This window comes from Lissotriton vulgaris, unplaced genomic scaffold (assembly GCF_964263255.1).
Source record: "Lissotriton vulgaris unplaced genomic scaffold, aLisVul1.2 SCAFFOLD_1193, whole genome shotgun sequence".
Classification (NCBI taxonomy): Eukaryota; Metazoa; Chordata; class Amphibia; order Caudata; family Salamandridae; genus Lissotriton; species Lissotriton vulgaris.
The window spans coordinates 562,811-579,211 of NW_028249262.1; the positions used below are offsets into that span (position 1 = coordinate 562,811).

The 16,401-nt window shown below is 47.2% G+C and overlaps 2 protein-coding genes across 3 annotated transcripts in view; one reads left to right on the forward strand and one right to left on the reverse strand.

The window, feature by feature from the left end:
* The window catches only part of LOC147663638 (uncharacterized), a 96,272-nt gene extending 94,981 nt beyond the window's left edge, over positions 1–1,291 (reverse strand). The window contains exon 1 of the mRNA XM_086950305.1: positions 1,087–1,291. The gene's annotated coding sequence lies outside the window, so the exon portion shown is untranslated. The remainder of the gene's footprint in view (positions 1–1,086) is intronic.
* Positions 1,292–1,705: 414 nt separating this feature from the next.
* The window catches only part of LOC147663639 (uncharacterized), an 86,920-nt gene continuing 72,224 nt past the window's right edge, over positions 1,706–16,401 (forward strand). For both annotated transcript variants that reach the window (XM_086950314.1, XM_086950315.1), the window contains exon 1: positions 1,706–2,342. In XM_086950314.1, coding sequence (XP_086806440.1) covers positions 2,319–2,342 — 24 coding nt within the window. In that variant the 5' untranslated portion in view covers positions 1,706–2,318. The remainder of the gene's footprint in view (positions 2,343–16,401) is intronic.

Genomic DNA, 16,401 nt, shown 5'->3' on the forward strand with positions numbered 1-16,401 from the left:
AAAAAAGTTAGAAGGGCTTACTTCTGCAAGTTCTATTGATGAATGTGTTAGAGATAACTTTGAGAAAAAATACAAGTTGGGTAATGTAATTTCTCCACTAAATAACTGTGAGTTTACAACCGGTGATTGGGTGATTATCAAAAAGCCAAAAAAAGTAGTTAAAGGTGAATCTAAGTATTCTTTGCCTCAACAGGATGTTAGAGCTTCTAATTCATCTGTTATGATTAAAAACAAAGGATGGTGGAACAAGAGTGCTGTTATTAAGATTGAACCTTTTCAAAAAGACATTATTTTTAAAAAAACTTGATGGTAAAGGTATTTTGGACAATTCCTCTTTTTTGTGTTATAAAGACTTCTTGAATGTAGCACAACCATCACATGATTCGGATGTTGTAGAACAAACTCCATTACAAGATTCAGATGTTGTGGAACAACAATTACATGATTCATTTGTTAAATAGTTGTAAAAGAAATATTGTTATTCCTTCTAGGTTTAAAGATTATTATTTATATTAATGTTTTTTACTTTCATTTCCTTTTCTTCTTTTGTTTAGGGAAAGGAGATGTTGTATCTGTACCTTTAATGTATTCCTTCATGACATGTATAATGTTCCTTCATGACATGTACAATGTTCTGTATTCTATGTTTGAGTTTTGCTGTCGTGTCATTCTGTTCCGTTACCTAGACACGACAGCATCGCTTTTCCTAGCCTTTTCTTGTGGGTTTACTTTTCCTGATTTATTCTAAATAAACCCTTTTAATATAGCTCCTGCCTTCTATGTTGTTTTGCTTACAACAGTGGGTTACATACATTCTTGTTTTCATTCTTATGTTATTTACCTTTACATTGCTTTCTTTACAGAGTATTACGTTCTCCCTTGTTCTATTGGGCTAGGTACATGATTACAGTATAATTATGTTTCAACTAATTTTACAACATTGTATTGTATTTATTATTAAAGTGATATTAAAGAGAGGGGGTGTGGTCTCTGGGTTACCAGTCTGCAGGGAACTGGATGCCACTAGTTCTGGAATGTTTAGCATGGAGCCAGTTGCTGCTGGCGGTTGTGGAAGGGGGGTCGTACCTGCCTGGGGGTCACGGTGTCCTTGTTTACATCCCACGAAGGCACAGATGACCCCCGGGGCGTGCAGCGGTGACCCGCCTCCGCGGGTCTGCACTCACCCGAGGCGGCGCCGGGCGGGGGCCGGCTTCACCCTCCGGTGCTCGGGAGCCGCGCGGCCTCGGCTCCGGGGCCCGGTGCCTCCTCGGGGCGGGCAGGAGCAGCACTGACTGCAGCGGCCCCTCGCGGGGGAGGTTCTGTTGAATGAACTGCGCCTGCGCATTGCAGGGATACTATACTCCCGCGCAGTGCAGGCGCTCTCCGCACGCGCGCACCGGAAAATACTACACACTGGCGCGTGCGCGGCAGGAAGTGCAAGCAGGCGCCACGACGCGTACACTGCTCCGAGCATGCGCAGTTAACATGGCGGCACTCCACGGATTCTCCTTGCGCATGCTCAGATTTACCCTTTGGGTCCGATTTCTCGTTCTGGATGCGTGGTCTTTTAGCATGCGCTGTTGATTAGTTTCTTCCCTCGGCGCACGCGAAGTAGCTGCACAGTCTCATCGAATCACCTTCTGAGTCTTAGCCTTTCTTCCGGGTCGGTGCAAACTTAAAGTGACTCAGCACTGCGGCTGCGCGCACCACACCTGTCCAGCACACTGCCACTGATCACACCTGGACGCTGCACACAGCCAGAGATCACAGCTGGACGGTACCTCAGCACTACCAGAGATCACACTCACAGCTGGACTGTACCTGAGAACTGCCACAGATCACATCTGGACTGTACCTGGTCACAGATCACATCTGGACTGTACCTGGTCACAGATCACATCTGGAGTGTGTACCTGAGAACTGCCACAGATCACATCTGGACTATACCTGGTCACCAATCACATCTGGACTGTACCTGGTCACAGATCACATCTGGGCTGTGTACCTGAGAACTGCCACAGATCACATCTGGACTGTACCTGGTCACAGATCACAGCTGGACTGCACCAGGTCACAGATCACACCGGGGCTGTAACTGGTCACAGATCACATCTGGACTGTACCTGAGAACTGCCACAGATTACATCTGGACTGTACGATCACACCTGACCTGTACCTGCTCACTGCCAGAGATCACACCTGGACGGTACCTGAGCACTGCCACAGATCACATCTGTACTACACCTGGTCACTGCCAGTGATCCACCTGGACTGCACCTGGTCACTAGAGAAAGATACACCCAGTATCACTGGGGAGGATGTCCCTGCTGGAGTCAGACGAGGTAAGTTCTGCCCTCAGCAGGTTGGTGGGAGGTTTCTTTCAGGCAGCACTTGATAATCTTAGACGATCTGTTTTCAGACTGCAGCAGTGGATGAAAAGCCTGCACAAACCCTCCACAAATATGGTCAGTCAGAAATGACAAAAGGAGCTACACCAGACAACAATTATGTTGCAGGAATATATAATATATATATATATATATATATATATATATATATATATTTTATTTTCAAAGCTCACCATAAGCCGCACCTCTCGTCCCGGGTGCAACCCACAGCAGTGGTGAGCCACGTACAACCACTTCAAACTACCGCATTTGCACAGACTGTTCCGGGTGCACTTATCAAGTAATGTAAATAAATTGACAAACACCTTTCAGCACAACGCCTTTTTCAATGTCAGTTTCACACACAATACAAACCACATTTAAACATTGGAGGAATACGTCATACGTAGAATTGCATGAAAAGCGATGATGTTCAATGTGTACTGCAATCTATCGCTGCAAAGTGGCGGCCATCGTAAGCTGTACAAAGTGGCACAACAATTTATGCTAATATACGCCAATCTGTACAATGTGCAAAGAACAGCAACAAAATCAACAATACAAATACTTCATTCATAATACCCAGCAAACTATGTGTGATGTCATGTGATCACTACATTAGAACGGAGCTCCTGAAATCAATATTGGCAGTTACTTAAAACGAATTTCATTATAATATTAGTCATATACTCAATCGAAAAAAAAAGGTTCAGATGAGAGTGAAGAACCGCCATACTTCTATATAATGAAAATCACCAAGTTGTAACTTAATCTAAAATCAACCATATGTATTGTCATGGTGCTGTGTAGTCATAATGTCGCTCATTCTTAAAATCTCACTAGTGTACAATCAAGCCCTGGAAGGGCCAAGGGGGCATGCAGATTTCAGTCATCGAACAAACCGCATGTAGAAAAGAGAACAGAAAGAAAGGAGGAGAAAGAAGGAGGGAGGTGGAAAGAGGGAGAGCAGGGCTAAACTGACCCTAAAATTCTCAATCTGGCCTCTATGCTAGGTGAAAGCTGTACTGTAACAATGGAATACCTCTAGAGTACTCATTGTCCTATGTGGACCCATAACTCTTCTTCGTTGTTGAGGCCCTGTGGAGTCTTGGTTTATATAATTCAAATATATATTTAGATTCCAGACTACCTAGCTTTCTAACCCCGTCACCTCCTCTTTAATCCTTTTGTATCTGATCAATACAAAAGAACCTCAGTAAGTCCAGATTGCTAATATGTTTCTGTACGAAATGACGGGCGACCGGATAGCTTTGATCTTTATTAGGATCACTGACATAATATAGAATACCAAAATATAGACTTACCAAAATATCGTTGTCAAAATATAGAATGCAAAAATATCGAATTCCTATCTACAAATGGGTAAGTACAAAAATATTGAATCAAAAATATCATTGTAAAAAATATAGTCAAAATATCGATTTTTTTAAATGTCTTAAAAGTAATTTGAAATTAATGAAATAATAAATATAATTAACTAAAACATACTTAAATAACCTTAAAATGAATAAATAATTAATGTAAGTTAAAAATAAAATAAACATACAATTGTATTTTTTAATACATATATATGTATTAACGTAATATTAATAAAAAATATACAATATTTTTACCGCAGGATAGCGGGAGGGTAAAATGTACTATTATCACTCCAGTGAGTGCAACAGTAGGGAAAGCGTTGGATAGCGTAGGAGTAAAAATTACTATTCCCACTCCAGAGAGGGCAATAGTAGGGAAAGCGTTGGATAGCGTAGGGGTAAAAAATACTATTCCCACTCCAGAGAGTGCAACAGTAGGGAAAGCGCTGGATAGCGTAGGGGTAAAAATTACTATTCCCACTCAAGTGAGTGCAACAGTAGGGAAAGCGTTGGATAGCGTAGGGGTAAAAATGACTATTCCCACTCCAGAGAGTGCAACAGTAGGGAAAGCGTTGGATAGGGTAAAAATTACTATTCCCACTCCAGTGAGTGCAACAGTAGGGAAAGCGTTGGATAGCGGGAGGGTAAAAATTACTATTCCCACTCCAGAGAGTGCAACAGTAGGGAAAGCGTTGGATAGCCGGAGGGTAAAAATGACTATTCCCACTCCAGAGAGTGCAACAGTAGGGAAAGCATTGGATAGGGTAAAAATTACTATTCCCAATCCAGTGAGTGCAACAGTAGGGAAAGAGTTGGATAGCGGGAGGGTAAAAATTACTATTCCCACTCCAGTGAATGCAACAGTAGGGAAAGCGTTGGATAGCGTAGGGGTAAAAACTTACTATTCCCACTCCAGAAAGGGCAACAGTAGGGAAAGCGTTGGATAGCGGGAGGGTAAAAATTACTATTCCCACTCCAGAGAGTGCAACAGTAGGGAACACGTTGGATAGCGGAAGGGTAAAAATTACTATACCCACTCCAGTGAGTGCAACACTAGGGAATGCTTTGGATAGCCTAGGGGTAAAAATTACTATTCCCACTCCAGTGAGTGCAACAGTAGGGAAAGCGTTGGATAGCAGGAGGGTAAAAATTACTATTCCCACTCCAGTGAATGCAACAGTAGGGAAAGCGTTGGATAGCGTAGGGGTTAAAACTTACTATTCCCACTCCAGAAAGGGCAACAGTAGGGAAAGCGTTGGATAGCGGGAGGGTAAAAATTACTATTCCCACTCCAGTGAGTGCAACAGTAGGGAAAGCGTTGGATAGCGGGAGGGTAAAAATTACTATTCCCACTCCAGTGAGTGCAACACTAGGAAATGCTTTGGATAGCCTAGGGGTAAAAATTACTATTCCCACTCTAGTGAGTTTAACAGTAGGGAAAGTAATGATTTAATATATTAATAAAAATAAATTAAATATCAATACCAATACCAATAAAAAATTAATTAAAATTAATTACCAATTTAATATTATGTAATAATTAATCAATTAGAAATACAAATAAATATTAGTTATTACAATTAATCACCCATCCATAATTAATTAACAACTAATTATTTTCCAATAACAAAAACTAATTAATAATAAAAATTAATACCAATTAATAATTAATTAACAGTAAATTAATCATCAATACACAAAAAGTATTTTTTACATGTAATTAATTACAATTAAATTACTTCCCACCCTATTCCCCTATAAACTCACAATCCGCTACGGAAAATAAATTAATACAAATATCATAATTATCAATTAATAAAAATGAATTACCAATTAATAAAAATTAATTGCCAATTAAAAATTAATTAACAATAAATTAAAAATCAATGCCAATAAATAAATAAAAAATATTTACTTAATTACAATTAAATTAGTTCACACCCTATTCCCCTATAAACCCACAACCTGCTACGGAAAATAAATTAATAAGGGGGGCGTGGCTTCGAGGGCGACGATGGCGGACGTGGCTCTGTAGAGCTCCCGCCGGCCCGCTATTAATCCGCTTCAATTATCCTGGCCCGAACCCTTTCTTCCCCGCACAGTACTCACGGTGACTGCTGGAGACCGGGAGCACCCTCCGGTGTGGTTTCTGGGGCCCCCAATCGCACCTTAGAGCGGCTGTTGGTGGAGGCGCCCGCTGGGCCTGCTTGCCGCGTGGTAAGCCGGGGCCTCAATTTCCGCCTGGCCCGCCCGCTGGTCCTGGGCGCCGGGCGGCCTGCTTGCTGCTGGGTCCGATTGCGGCCTCTGGATTTCCGGAGGACAGGAGGAGGATTCACCCGCCACTTGTGTGCCGAGCGGGGCTGCTGGAGGTTGCAGGACGACGACCCTTGGCAGGGGCGTTGCAGACCCGGGGACGGCTCGGTCCCCCCGGGCTACCGAGTGCAGGGAGGCGGCGGAGCCGGAGGTGCTTTGCCGGTGCACAGAAGGGGGCGCTCCGCCCAAATTGCAGTCTGCAGTGGGCCCTGTGGGAGGGTCCAGAGGAGTGCCGGTCCGCCAGATAGGCTGTGCCCGTGGTCCCTGCCTGCCTGGCGCGGTGGACGGCGGCGCATCGGGACACATATCGCCCCCCTGTCTTGGCTGCTACATCCTGGGGGTGCGGATTAGCCTGGCTGCGGCGGCCTCGGAGCCCTGTCGCACCTGATCCTCGACGGTGGTGTACTGCCCGGCGACTCCTGGATGGTGGAGGTGGCTAGTGTGGATTGGCGGAGACCTGGAGCGCTGGGACGCTGAGCTGGCCGCTGCATTTGCTGCTGGAGCCTGGTGTGCTGTCCGGTGCGCCTGTCAGGTGGAGTTAGACGTGGCAGAGGCCGGTGAGTGAAGCGCAGTACCTGGCGGATCCCCAGTACCCCGGCCTTGGCTCGCATTGGGGTGTGGTGCCGTGAAGCCCCTTCTAATCGTGCGTTGACCCGCCACAGCGGCCGAAATCATGACCAGAGGCGGAGGTGGCACAGGCGCCACCAAGCAGGGGCCCATCGACAAGTTCACCGGGCCCGGAGGGGGTGCAGGGGCGGCCGGGGGTGGCCAGAGGGCGGGACCAGACAACGCGGCCCTGATGGCGGCCATTACGCAGTCCCGGGACATGTTGGACGCGAAGATCGGCGCTGTCGGTGCCGATGTCATGCTGTTGCGCCAGGACCTCCGCAATGCTGTCGCCCGCATCACGGAAACCGAGACCAGGGTCACAGAGGTGGAGGGGGACGTCGGCTCCCTTAAAAAGAAAGTGGCGGAAATGGAGAGGATCCAGAAGGGCCTAGCCCTCCGGGTGGAAGACGCAGAAGGGTGGGCGCGGAGGAATAACTTGCGCTTCGTCGGCTTTCCGGAGGATTGCGAGAAGGGCCCCATGGATGCCTTCCTGGCCCGGTGGTTGGAGAGTTGGCTGCCCCCGGACGCCTTGTCGCGCTGCTTCGTGGTGGAGCGTGCGCATAGAACTTTGACGCAGAAGCCGCCAGCGGGGGACCGGCCTCGGCCGATCATCGCCAAGATACTTAACTTCCATGACAGGGATGTCATCCTCCGGGAAGCACGGCTCAAAGAGACATTGCTGTTTGATAACCACAAAATTATGATCTTCCCGGACTACACTAGGCTAGTCCAACAGCAACAATACTCCTTCCTGGCGGCGAAGGCCAAGCTCCGCGGCCTTAAAATCCAGTATTCACTGCTCTACCCGGCCCGTCTCAGGGTCATCTTCAACTCCAAGACCCACTTCTTCGACTCTCCGAAGGATGTCTTCAGGTGGACCGATGAAACGGTCAAGATCCGGCCGAACGCCCAGCCGGGTCTGAGCTCTGGAGCCTCGCGTAGTTCATCCCAGGAGAGGGGCGACACCGCTGGTAAAGGGAAACGCCATCGGAAGTCTCGCTCACGACGGAGGTCCTTGTCCCGGGACCCCCTGTTGGGGGACACACAACCTGACACGGATCAATCTGGCAAAGAATCCTGATCACCATAGGCCATTGGCCCTTGTCGGATGACTCTGGTCTATTGATGTATCCTGTGGTAGACCGGACCATGGTGGTGGAGCAGACATCGATTGGTGCAGTATGACTTTGTGTATTGGTGGGGCTCGGGGGCCTTCGGCGGGCAGGTGCAAGCCAGATGCGCCCTCTGGGTGCCTTGACTATTTGTGGGGTTGGGGTTTGGGGTACTGTATTTGGGCCGCCTGCTCCTTTCGGGGTTGGGGGCGGTCTTGGGGGTGTGCCCTGTTGGTGGGGGAATTAGTTGGGATCCATTGGTATGGTTGGCTTTAGGCGCTCTGTTTTGGGCCTGAAGCTCCCCATGCCGCGACAGGTACTTCAATGTTCTCTGAGGTATAGGGGTGGGGGGTGGGGTTTGGGGGATGGGGTGTTTGGGGGTCTGGGCTGGTTGTTTGGGGTTGGGGGGGTCGGGGTTGCTCTGAAGGGGGTGCACGTGGTTTTTGCTATGTTTCCTTGTATGGTGTCGGAGGCCTGGGCCGGGCCTTGGAGGTCGCAGAGACTGGTATATCGGGATTATGGTTGACTCCCCAGGAACTGTACCTACTACTGACTCTATGCTGATTTTGTGCTGGAATGTCCGGGGGATGTTGGACAAGATTAAGCGCGGGGCTGTGCTACGCTGGGGCAAAAGGGAATTGGCTGATGTGATGCTCCTCCAAGAAACGCATATGATGGGTACTAAAGCTTTGAGTTTGCAGCGTTTTGGCTTCCACCAGGTCTTTCATGCGGGGTTTTCCAGGGGTTCGAGTGGGGTTGCAATTCTTGTCCACAGACGGCTGTCCTATACGCATGAGCGTCACTGGCTTGATCCCCAGGGTCGGTTTGTGTTCGTGAAGGGGAAGATTGGTGCAGAACCGGTGGTGTTTGGCAGTGTGTATGCCCCTCCCCCCCTGCAGTGGTCCCTTGCGGAGAAACTATTCGACCTATGGACCGAGATCCCTCACTCCTTGGCGGTGATTGGCGGGGACTGGAATGATGTAGTGGATGTGAGTCTGGACAGGCAGAGAGTGCAAGGGGGCGCGGCTGTGGCCTCATCTACTCGGCTGAAAGCGATGATTGATGGGCTCGGGTGGGTGGATGCGTGGAGACATATGCATGCCATGGCGCAGGAATATACATATGTGTCGGCGGTGCATGGTTCCTTCTAGCGACTGGACTGTGTGTTTGTGCCAGGGGCCTTCCTTGACAGGGTGAAATGGGCTGCGATCCGGCCTAGAGGGCTATCCGATCATTCCCCGGTAGTGGTTCAGGTCGACTTGCACAAAGCGCGCCAACCGTTTCGGTGGCGAATGTCCTCGTGGCATTTGCAGCGACCGGCTTACACCCAACATATGCGCGGCGCCATCGCCCGCTATTGGCAGGACAACCTCACGGTTGGGATGGACGCGGTCACGGTTTGGGAGGCCATGAAGCCCACCATGAGAAGCGTCGAGATTGCTTGGTGTGCCTCTGCCCGCCGTACTCGACAGGAGTGCATTGTCGTGGCTGCAGAGCGGGTGGAGTCGCTGGAGACGCGTTGCCGGGGTGGGGGCGATGACAGAGCGCTGCGGCTACTTTTGCAGGCACAGCGGTCCTACGCCTCAGTGCTGATGGACGAGGCTCGCCAAGCGTGGCTGGCTACGAGGAGCAGGGTGTACCAGTGGGGTGACAAGTCCTGCACCATGCTTCATAGGCTTTGCCAGCAGACGATGCAGCCAGTCATCTTACCAGGTCTCACTGATGAAGAAGGGGCTGTGGTTACTGACCCTTTGGTCCTCGCGGCGAGCTTCGCGCGCTATTATGCACAGTAGTACGCCTCTCGGGAAAGCCTTTCACCCGAAGTCATCGAAGGGTTCCTTGCGGATGTTCCCCCCGTGCGGTCTCGGACGAGGTGCGGGAGGCCTTAGAACTCCCTCTGACAGCGGAGGAATTGGGCGATGCACTCGGTCAACTTAACGTCGGCAAGGCGCCGGGTCCGAGCGGGTTCCCCAGCGAATTCTATAAGAAATTTCACTTGCAGCTTGGACCGCACTATCGGCGGGCGTTGGAACTGGCGCGGGAGCGCGGTCGTCTGCCCTCGGACTGGCGTCAGGCTGAGATAGTGGTCTTCCAGAAACCTGGTAGGCCGCCCGATCGCCATGAGTCCTATCGCCCGATATCTTTGATAAACTTTGAAGCCAAGCTCCTAGCCAAGGCACTGGCGAACCGCCTGCTCCTACATATTGCTGACCTTGTCCACCCAGACCAGGCAGGCTTTATGCCACGCCGGGCGACGAGACACAACATTCGGCGTGCGCAGGCTGCAGTAGACGCGGTTGGGGCGACCGGGGACCGGGCAGCACTGTTGCTCGCCGATATCGACAGGGCTTTTGACTCGGTCAGCTGGACCTATCTCTTTGCCCTCCTGCCACTTCTCAACTTGGAGCCAGTGTTCATCTCCTACGTGAAGCTGCTTTATACCGACATCACGGCCACGGTGCGTGTCTCTGGGGTGATCTCTGAGCAGTTCCCGATTGCCAGGGGTACCCGTCAGGGGTGCCCCCTTTCCCCGTACCTCTTTGCATTGGCCATGGAGCCATTGGCCGTACGAGTGCGTTGCGACGCACTGTATCGGGGCTTTGTCTGGGGGCGGAACTTTCTGACCGCATTGCCTTATATGCGGACGATGTCCTGTTCTTTATGACCGACCTTCACCGAACTGGCCCTCGCATATTGGATATGATGCAGGAGTTTGGCGAGGTGTCGGGGCTTTTCCTCAATCCACGCAAATCGACCCTATGGGTGCTGGGTGATGACGCGGAGACATACCTGTGGGCATCGGCCTTGCAGGTGGCAGTGGGTGGCCTTCAATACCTGGACGTCTTCCTGTCGGCCTCGGCTACAGTGGCGTGGGAACGTAACGTGCTGCCAGTGTGGGACAGGGTCCAAATGGATGTTAAGGCTTGGTCGCGTATTCCCCTTAATATATATGGCAGATCCGCCATTTTTAAGATGGTTGCCCTGCCGCGGCTCCTTTACCAACTACAGAACCACCCACACAGGATTGACCCGCAGTGGTTCCGTCGGGTGGACTCAGTGCTTGGCCGGTTTCTGTGGGCGGGGGGGGCCTCCAGGGTGGCACTGCGGACCTGCTTTCTCTCCACATACTGTGGAGGCCTGGCCACCTCTGACCTTCTGTCCTATTACCAAGCCTCTCATCTCCTAGTGCTCAACAAATGGTGGTATGGAGATCACAGTGACCCGGCATACGCGCTGGAGCACTTCCTGATGGGGGATGCCACGCTCCACACTTTATTATATTCAGGCCGGAGGAGGAGGACACTGCCGCGGGTCACCCAGGTGGTATTCGCGATCTGGAGGCAGGCGCTGCGCCGCATGGGTTCGTGGGGCAAGCTGACCGCCGAGACTCCGCTTTGCAATAATGGACTTCTTCCAGCGCTGGCCTCCCTGTCGGGCTTTGGGGGATGGGATGTGATCGGGATCTCCTCACTTGGTCAGGTCCTTACCGGGACTACGCTTAAATCCTTTCAGGACCTTAGTTCTGAATTCCATATGCCCAAGACCCAATTCTTCAGATACCTTCAGTTCCGCCATGCACTCGGCCCGAGCCTGGTGGGGTTGGATCAGCTTCCGGACTTCAGCCCTATTGAAGCCAAGCTTTTCATGGGGGACCCTGGGTGACAAGAAGGTTTCCCAAATATACCGCTCCCTGGTTACGCATTGCTCCTCTTCCCTCCTGACGCTGAAGGCCTCCTGGGAGACTGATGTTGGCCCCTTGGATGACGATGACTGGCGAGAGGCCCTTGAATCCCCCCGTGGGGCGGCCATAGCTGTTCGCCTCAGATTTATACAGTTCAAATATCTTCACAGGGCATACTATACCCGGGAAAGACTGTGGAGGGCGGGTCTTATTGCCACCGCGGAGTGCTTGAGGTGTGGTGCTGAAAGAGGGACGCTACTTCATACGGTGTGGTCTTGTGGGGGTCTGACCCGCTTTTGGAATGGGGTATGGAACTGCCTGTCAGAGGTGCTGGGGTGGGATCTCCCTCGCACGCCTAGACTGGGCCTCCTTCACGTCCTGGAGAATGTTGGGGGTAACATTTACAAACGACATCTACTATTCTTGGGGCTGGTTGTAGCTAAGCGGGATTTGGCAAGAGCATGGAAGAGTGACCGTGCCCCCCCTCTCAGCGCCTGGAAGGCGGGTTTGGACTTCCTTATGGGGCTGGAATTGCCTGTGTTTGAGGCCAGGGGGTGCCCCCGGAAACATTATAAAATCTGGAAGCGGTGGGCGGACTACAGGGGGCTGACCCTAGATCCCCCGGTTGACATAGATGATGTGCCACCTCCAGATGCGGACCTTGAGTCCTAGGTTAATGTCTGACACCTGCATTGCCTTATTCATGTTTTTGTTATGCTGTGAACACGTGCGCTGGGTTAGGGAGGGATAAGGGGTGGGTAGCCGGGGTAGGGCGTTGGGATATGTTTAGGGGGGTTGGTGGGGTGGGGGTTGGGGTGGGGGGTGCTTTTTCAAAACTTTGGGCATTTGATCATTCTACACTCTGTATATGGCCGACAGTACTCTCCTGATTGTGGAGAACTGTATCTATGCTTGCCTGATTTCTCAATAAATACGGTTATGAATTTTTTTTAAATAAAATTAACATAAATATCAATTAATCAATTAATAGAAATTAATTACCAATTAAAAATTAACAATAAATTCAAAATGAATACCCATAAATAAATACAAATATTTAATTAATTACAATTAAATTACTTCCCACCCTATTCCCCTATAAATCCACAACCCGCTACAGAACTAAAAAGCAAAATTAAATTAAAAATAATTAGTAATTTCTAAAAATTTATATTTCATTTAATATAATTAAATTACTTCCCACCCTATTCCCCTATAAACCCAAAACCCGCTACTGAATTAAATTACGCAAAAATTAAATAACATTAAATTCATTACTTAAAATAAATTACAAAAATAATATACACTTTTCACACATATACTAACATACAAAACACTTTAAAAAATTCGATATTATTAAAAATTCGATATATTTTAATGCCTATATTATATACTTCGATATTTTGAATTTTCTATACTTTGACAATCAATATTATATTACTTACCTTCAATTTGATATTTTTAACCACTATATTGTGTCCATTCGATATTTTGTCCATTCTATATTTTTACTTCGATATTATGGCCATTCTACATTTTTTTCTCGATATTATGTCTAGTTACCCTTTATTAGTCATTGCTCACATGTGCTCGAGAATTCTCTTTTTGGCAGGATGGATGGTGCTGCCAATATAACTCTTAGGACAAGGGCATTCTAAGCAATATATTGTAAACTCAGAATTGTAGTTTAATAGTTTCATTATCTTCTTTTGTTTTTTACACCCTGCCCTGCAAGTTCATAATTAATAACTTTGTAACTATATTTGCAGCCTTTCCATCTTAGGCATGGAAAGAAGCCCCTACTAATAACTTTCTTGGTAGGTGTAATCCTGTAATGGCTATGTACGCGATTATCCTTAATGGATGTACTATGTCTGTAAGTGATCTGAGGTTGTGATGATATCACTTGCCTTATGATGTTATCAGTGCGAAGATATTACCAATTTTTCTTGAAGATCTGGGACACCTTCTGTGTTCGCTCATTGAAATGAGTCATCAGCCCAATAGTCACTGTTTGTTTGTTTCTGCCTGGCTGTGTCCTGGACTTAATTGCTAGGAGTTGTTGCCTATTTACAGACTCTGTTTTCTTAACTGCCTCGTATAAAATGCCATTAGTGTTGCCCCTTCTCTTGAATCTCTCTATGGCATTGCTTTGCGCTTTGAGATATTCGCCTTCATTAGTGCAATTACTTTTTAAAAGCAATAGTTCCCCAAAGGGTATGTTCTTAATCAATGCTCGTGGGTGCTGGCTTCCTGCATGTAATGTAGAATTGCTGGCAGTCGACTTGCTATATAATTTGGTCAGCAATTTTTGCCCCTCTACATATATCTCTAAGTCCAAGTAGAAGATATTAGTGGTGCTGATGTTTGCGATTCAAATCGTTCTGATTACGCGCAGCTATGTATGTTTCGGCTGACTCTTGGGTACCTTTCCAAATGATAAATAAGTTGTCAATATATCTGGCCCAAAGGGCCACATTATTGACCCATTGTTCCTGATCATCCACCCAGGCCACATGCTTCTCCCACCAGCCTACGAACAGGTTTGCACAGCTGGGGGCGAAGCACATGCCCATCGCAGTGCCCCGCTGTTGACGCTATAGTTGTTCTGTAAACATAACATTTTTATTCTCTAAGCAGAACCTAGTCATTTCTAGTAGCATGATGTTGTGCTCCTGATCTTTCAATACCCTCTTACTGAGAAAGCATTTAGTAGCATTGAGACCCTTCTCATGTTCGATACATGTGTATAGACTAGTGATGTCAAGAGAAATTAATAACATCTCATCCTCCCAATCAATGCCATCAATGAGTCTAAACAAATCCTGTGTCCTTCACATAGGAGCTCAAGTCCTTCACAATTGGAGACAAAAAGGAATCAATGTATATTGAGACATTTTCCAATAGGCTATTTTGCAATGCCACTATAGGCCTACCAGGGGGGTTAAATAGATCTTTATGCACCTCAGGCAAATGATAAAAAGTGGGAAGAGCAGGATGTTCACAATGTAAGAAACAACACTCTACTTGATCTAACATCCCACAATCCAACCAGTTGGCCAGGCATTCTTGAAAGTTCTGTACACAGATCTCATAGGCTCTCCTGTGTATAGGTAGGTAACACTGTTCATCACTAAGTTGCATGATGGCTTCTTTATAGTATTGTTCCTTTTTGAAGAGTACAGTATCCCCCCCCTTGTCTGAGGGTTTGTTAACTAAAGTTTCATCATTCTTCAAATCTTTAATCGCTTTCCATTGCTTAGCAGGGATATTGTATCTCCTTTTGTGGTCTTGTTGGGAGTTCAATTTCTTTAAGTCCATTCCATGCAATTCTTTTTTTTCCTTCTTTTATTTATTGCAAGAAGAGCATCATCATTTTACATAAATCTAGAAAAACATCGAAAAATACATTTTCACCTTGGAGTTAAAGCAGAGGAATACAGTACATCGTTTCTGAATATCTAAATCATACCACAAATACCAATAAAAATACAAATTATGCTGGTCGAACGCATCAAACAAATGCTCCCCATATTTTTTTCCATACAATTCTATGTATGACGTATTCCTCCAATGTTTAAAATTAGTTTGTATTGTGTGTGAAACTGACATTGAAAAAGGTGTCGTGCCAAAACGCGGCTGTCAGTTCTTTGTGATTTAGCCTAATAAGTCAATTTATTTACATTCCCCGATGAGTGCACCCGGTACTGTGCATGCGACTGCAGTAGTTTGATAATATTCTGTAGTAGTCCAGAGCACTCAAATACACATAAATCGCATCAATTTGGAAAAAATGTTTTTATTTCCATTTATTACAAAATGTATAATATATAGATGAGTATCAAAAATATACAATCATCCATATATAATAATGCTGTCATACAACATTCAATATTTAGTCAGGATAACAGATGCACTATATTGTACAAATATGGACAAAGCAGATCTTTTTCTATCTTTGATACTCATCTATAGATTATATATTTTGTAATGTATGGAAACAAATAACTTATTTCCATATGGATGTGATGTATGTGTAGCGGAGTGCTCCGGACGACTACAGAATAATTTGTTTTCAGGCTCCCTCCTGTTGGAGGATTCCACCCCTCCCAATTGTGGCCCCCAGCTGGTCTCCCCCGGCATCCACATATGCTAATACAGTCTAATTCTATCTGCATAATAAATCTTTTAATTAAACAACAACTTGCTTTTTATTGTTCCCAGTGTCTCCGGAGCGGCGCCAGGCTACAGTCCTGTTTACCATTTCCTTCAGAATATTTTAAAAGTTTCATTTTTTGTAGCGTATATCTGAGGGAATTCAGGTGTTTACAAACACCATGAACCCACAGAAACCCTCCTGTTATTTTTAAAACACGCAGCACAAGTGATATTATTGGGTTATTGTGTTTGCTGCAAAAAATAATCTATCCTATGTAGTCAGTGCAAATCATGGAAATCTTAAATCCGGTATTTGTAAAGCGCGAACTACTCACCCTTACCGGCCTCAAGGCGCTGGGGGCCGTTGTGGAAATTAAGTGAGCTATTGCCCAGAGTCACATGGTGTGAGCTGATCTGCCACCGGGGGTCGAACCATGCTCCCTGTGCTCCGAACTCAGCTGCCCTGGCTGCTGCGCCACACCTCTCCACGCCACACAATTCAGCATCTCAGAAGTGACACAGGTGCTCCTTTCCTGAATAATTAGGACCTCGAAGCATTATGATTAACACGTGTACCATACATTTGTAAAAAAAAATTTTCATGTACAGTGCAAACGAAGAAATGACATGCAACCCACTGTTTGTCACTTCCATGATCCTGAATTGTGATTGGTCCTCACTGACTTCAGTATAGTCCATCCATATGACATGCCCGCCTTCCAAAGGGGAGGTGTGCCTTCTTGTCCTGTTTGATTTGTCTG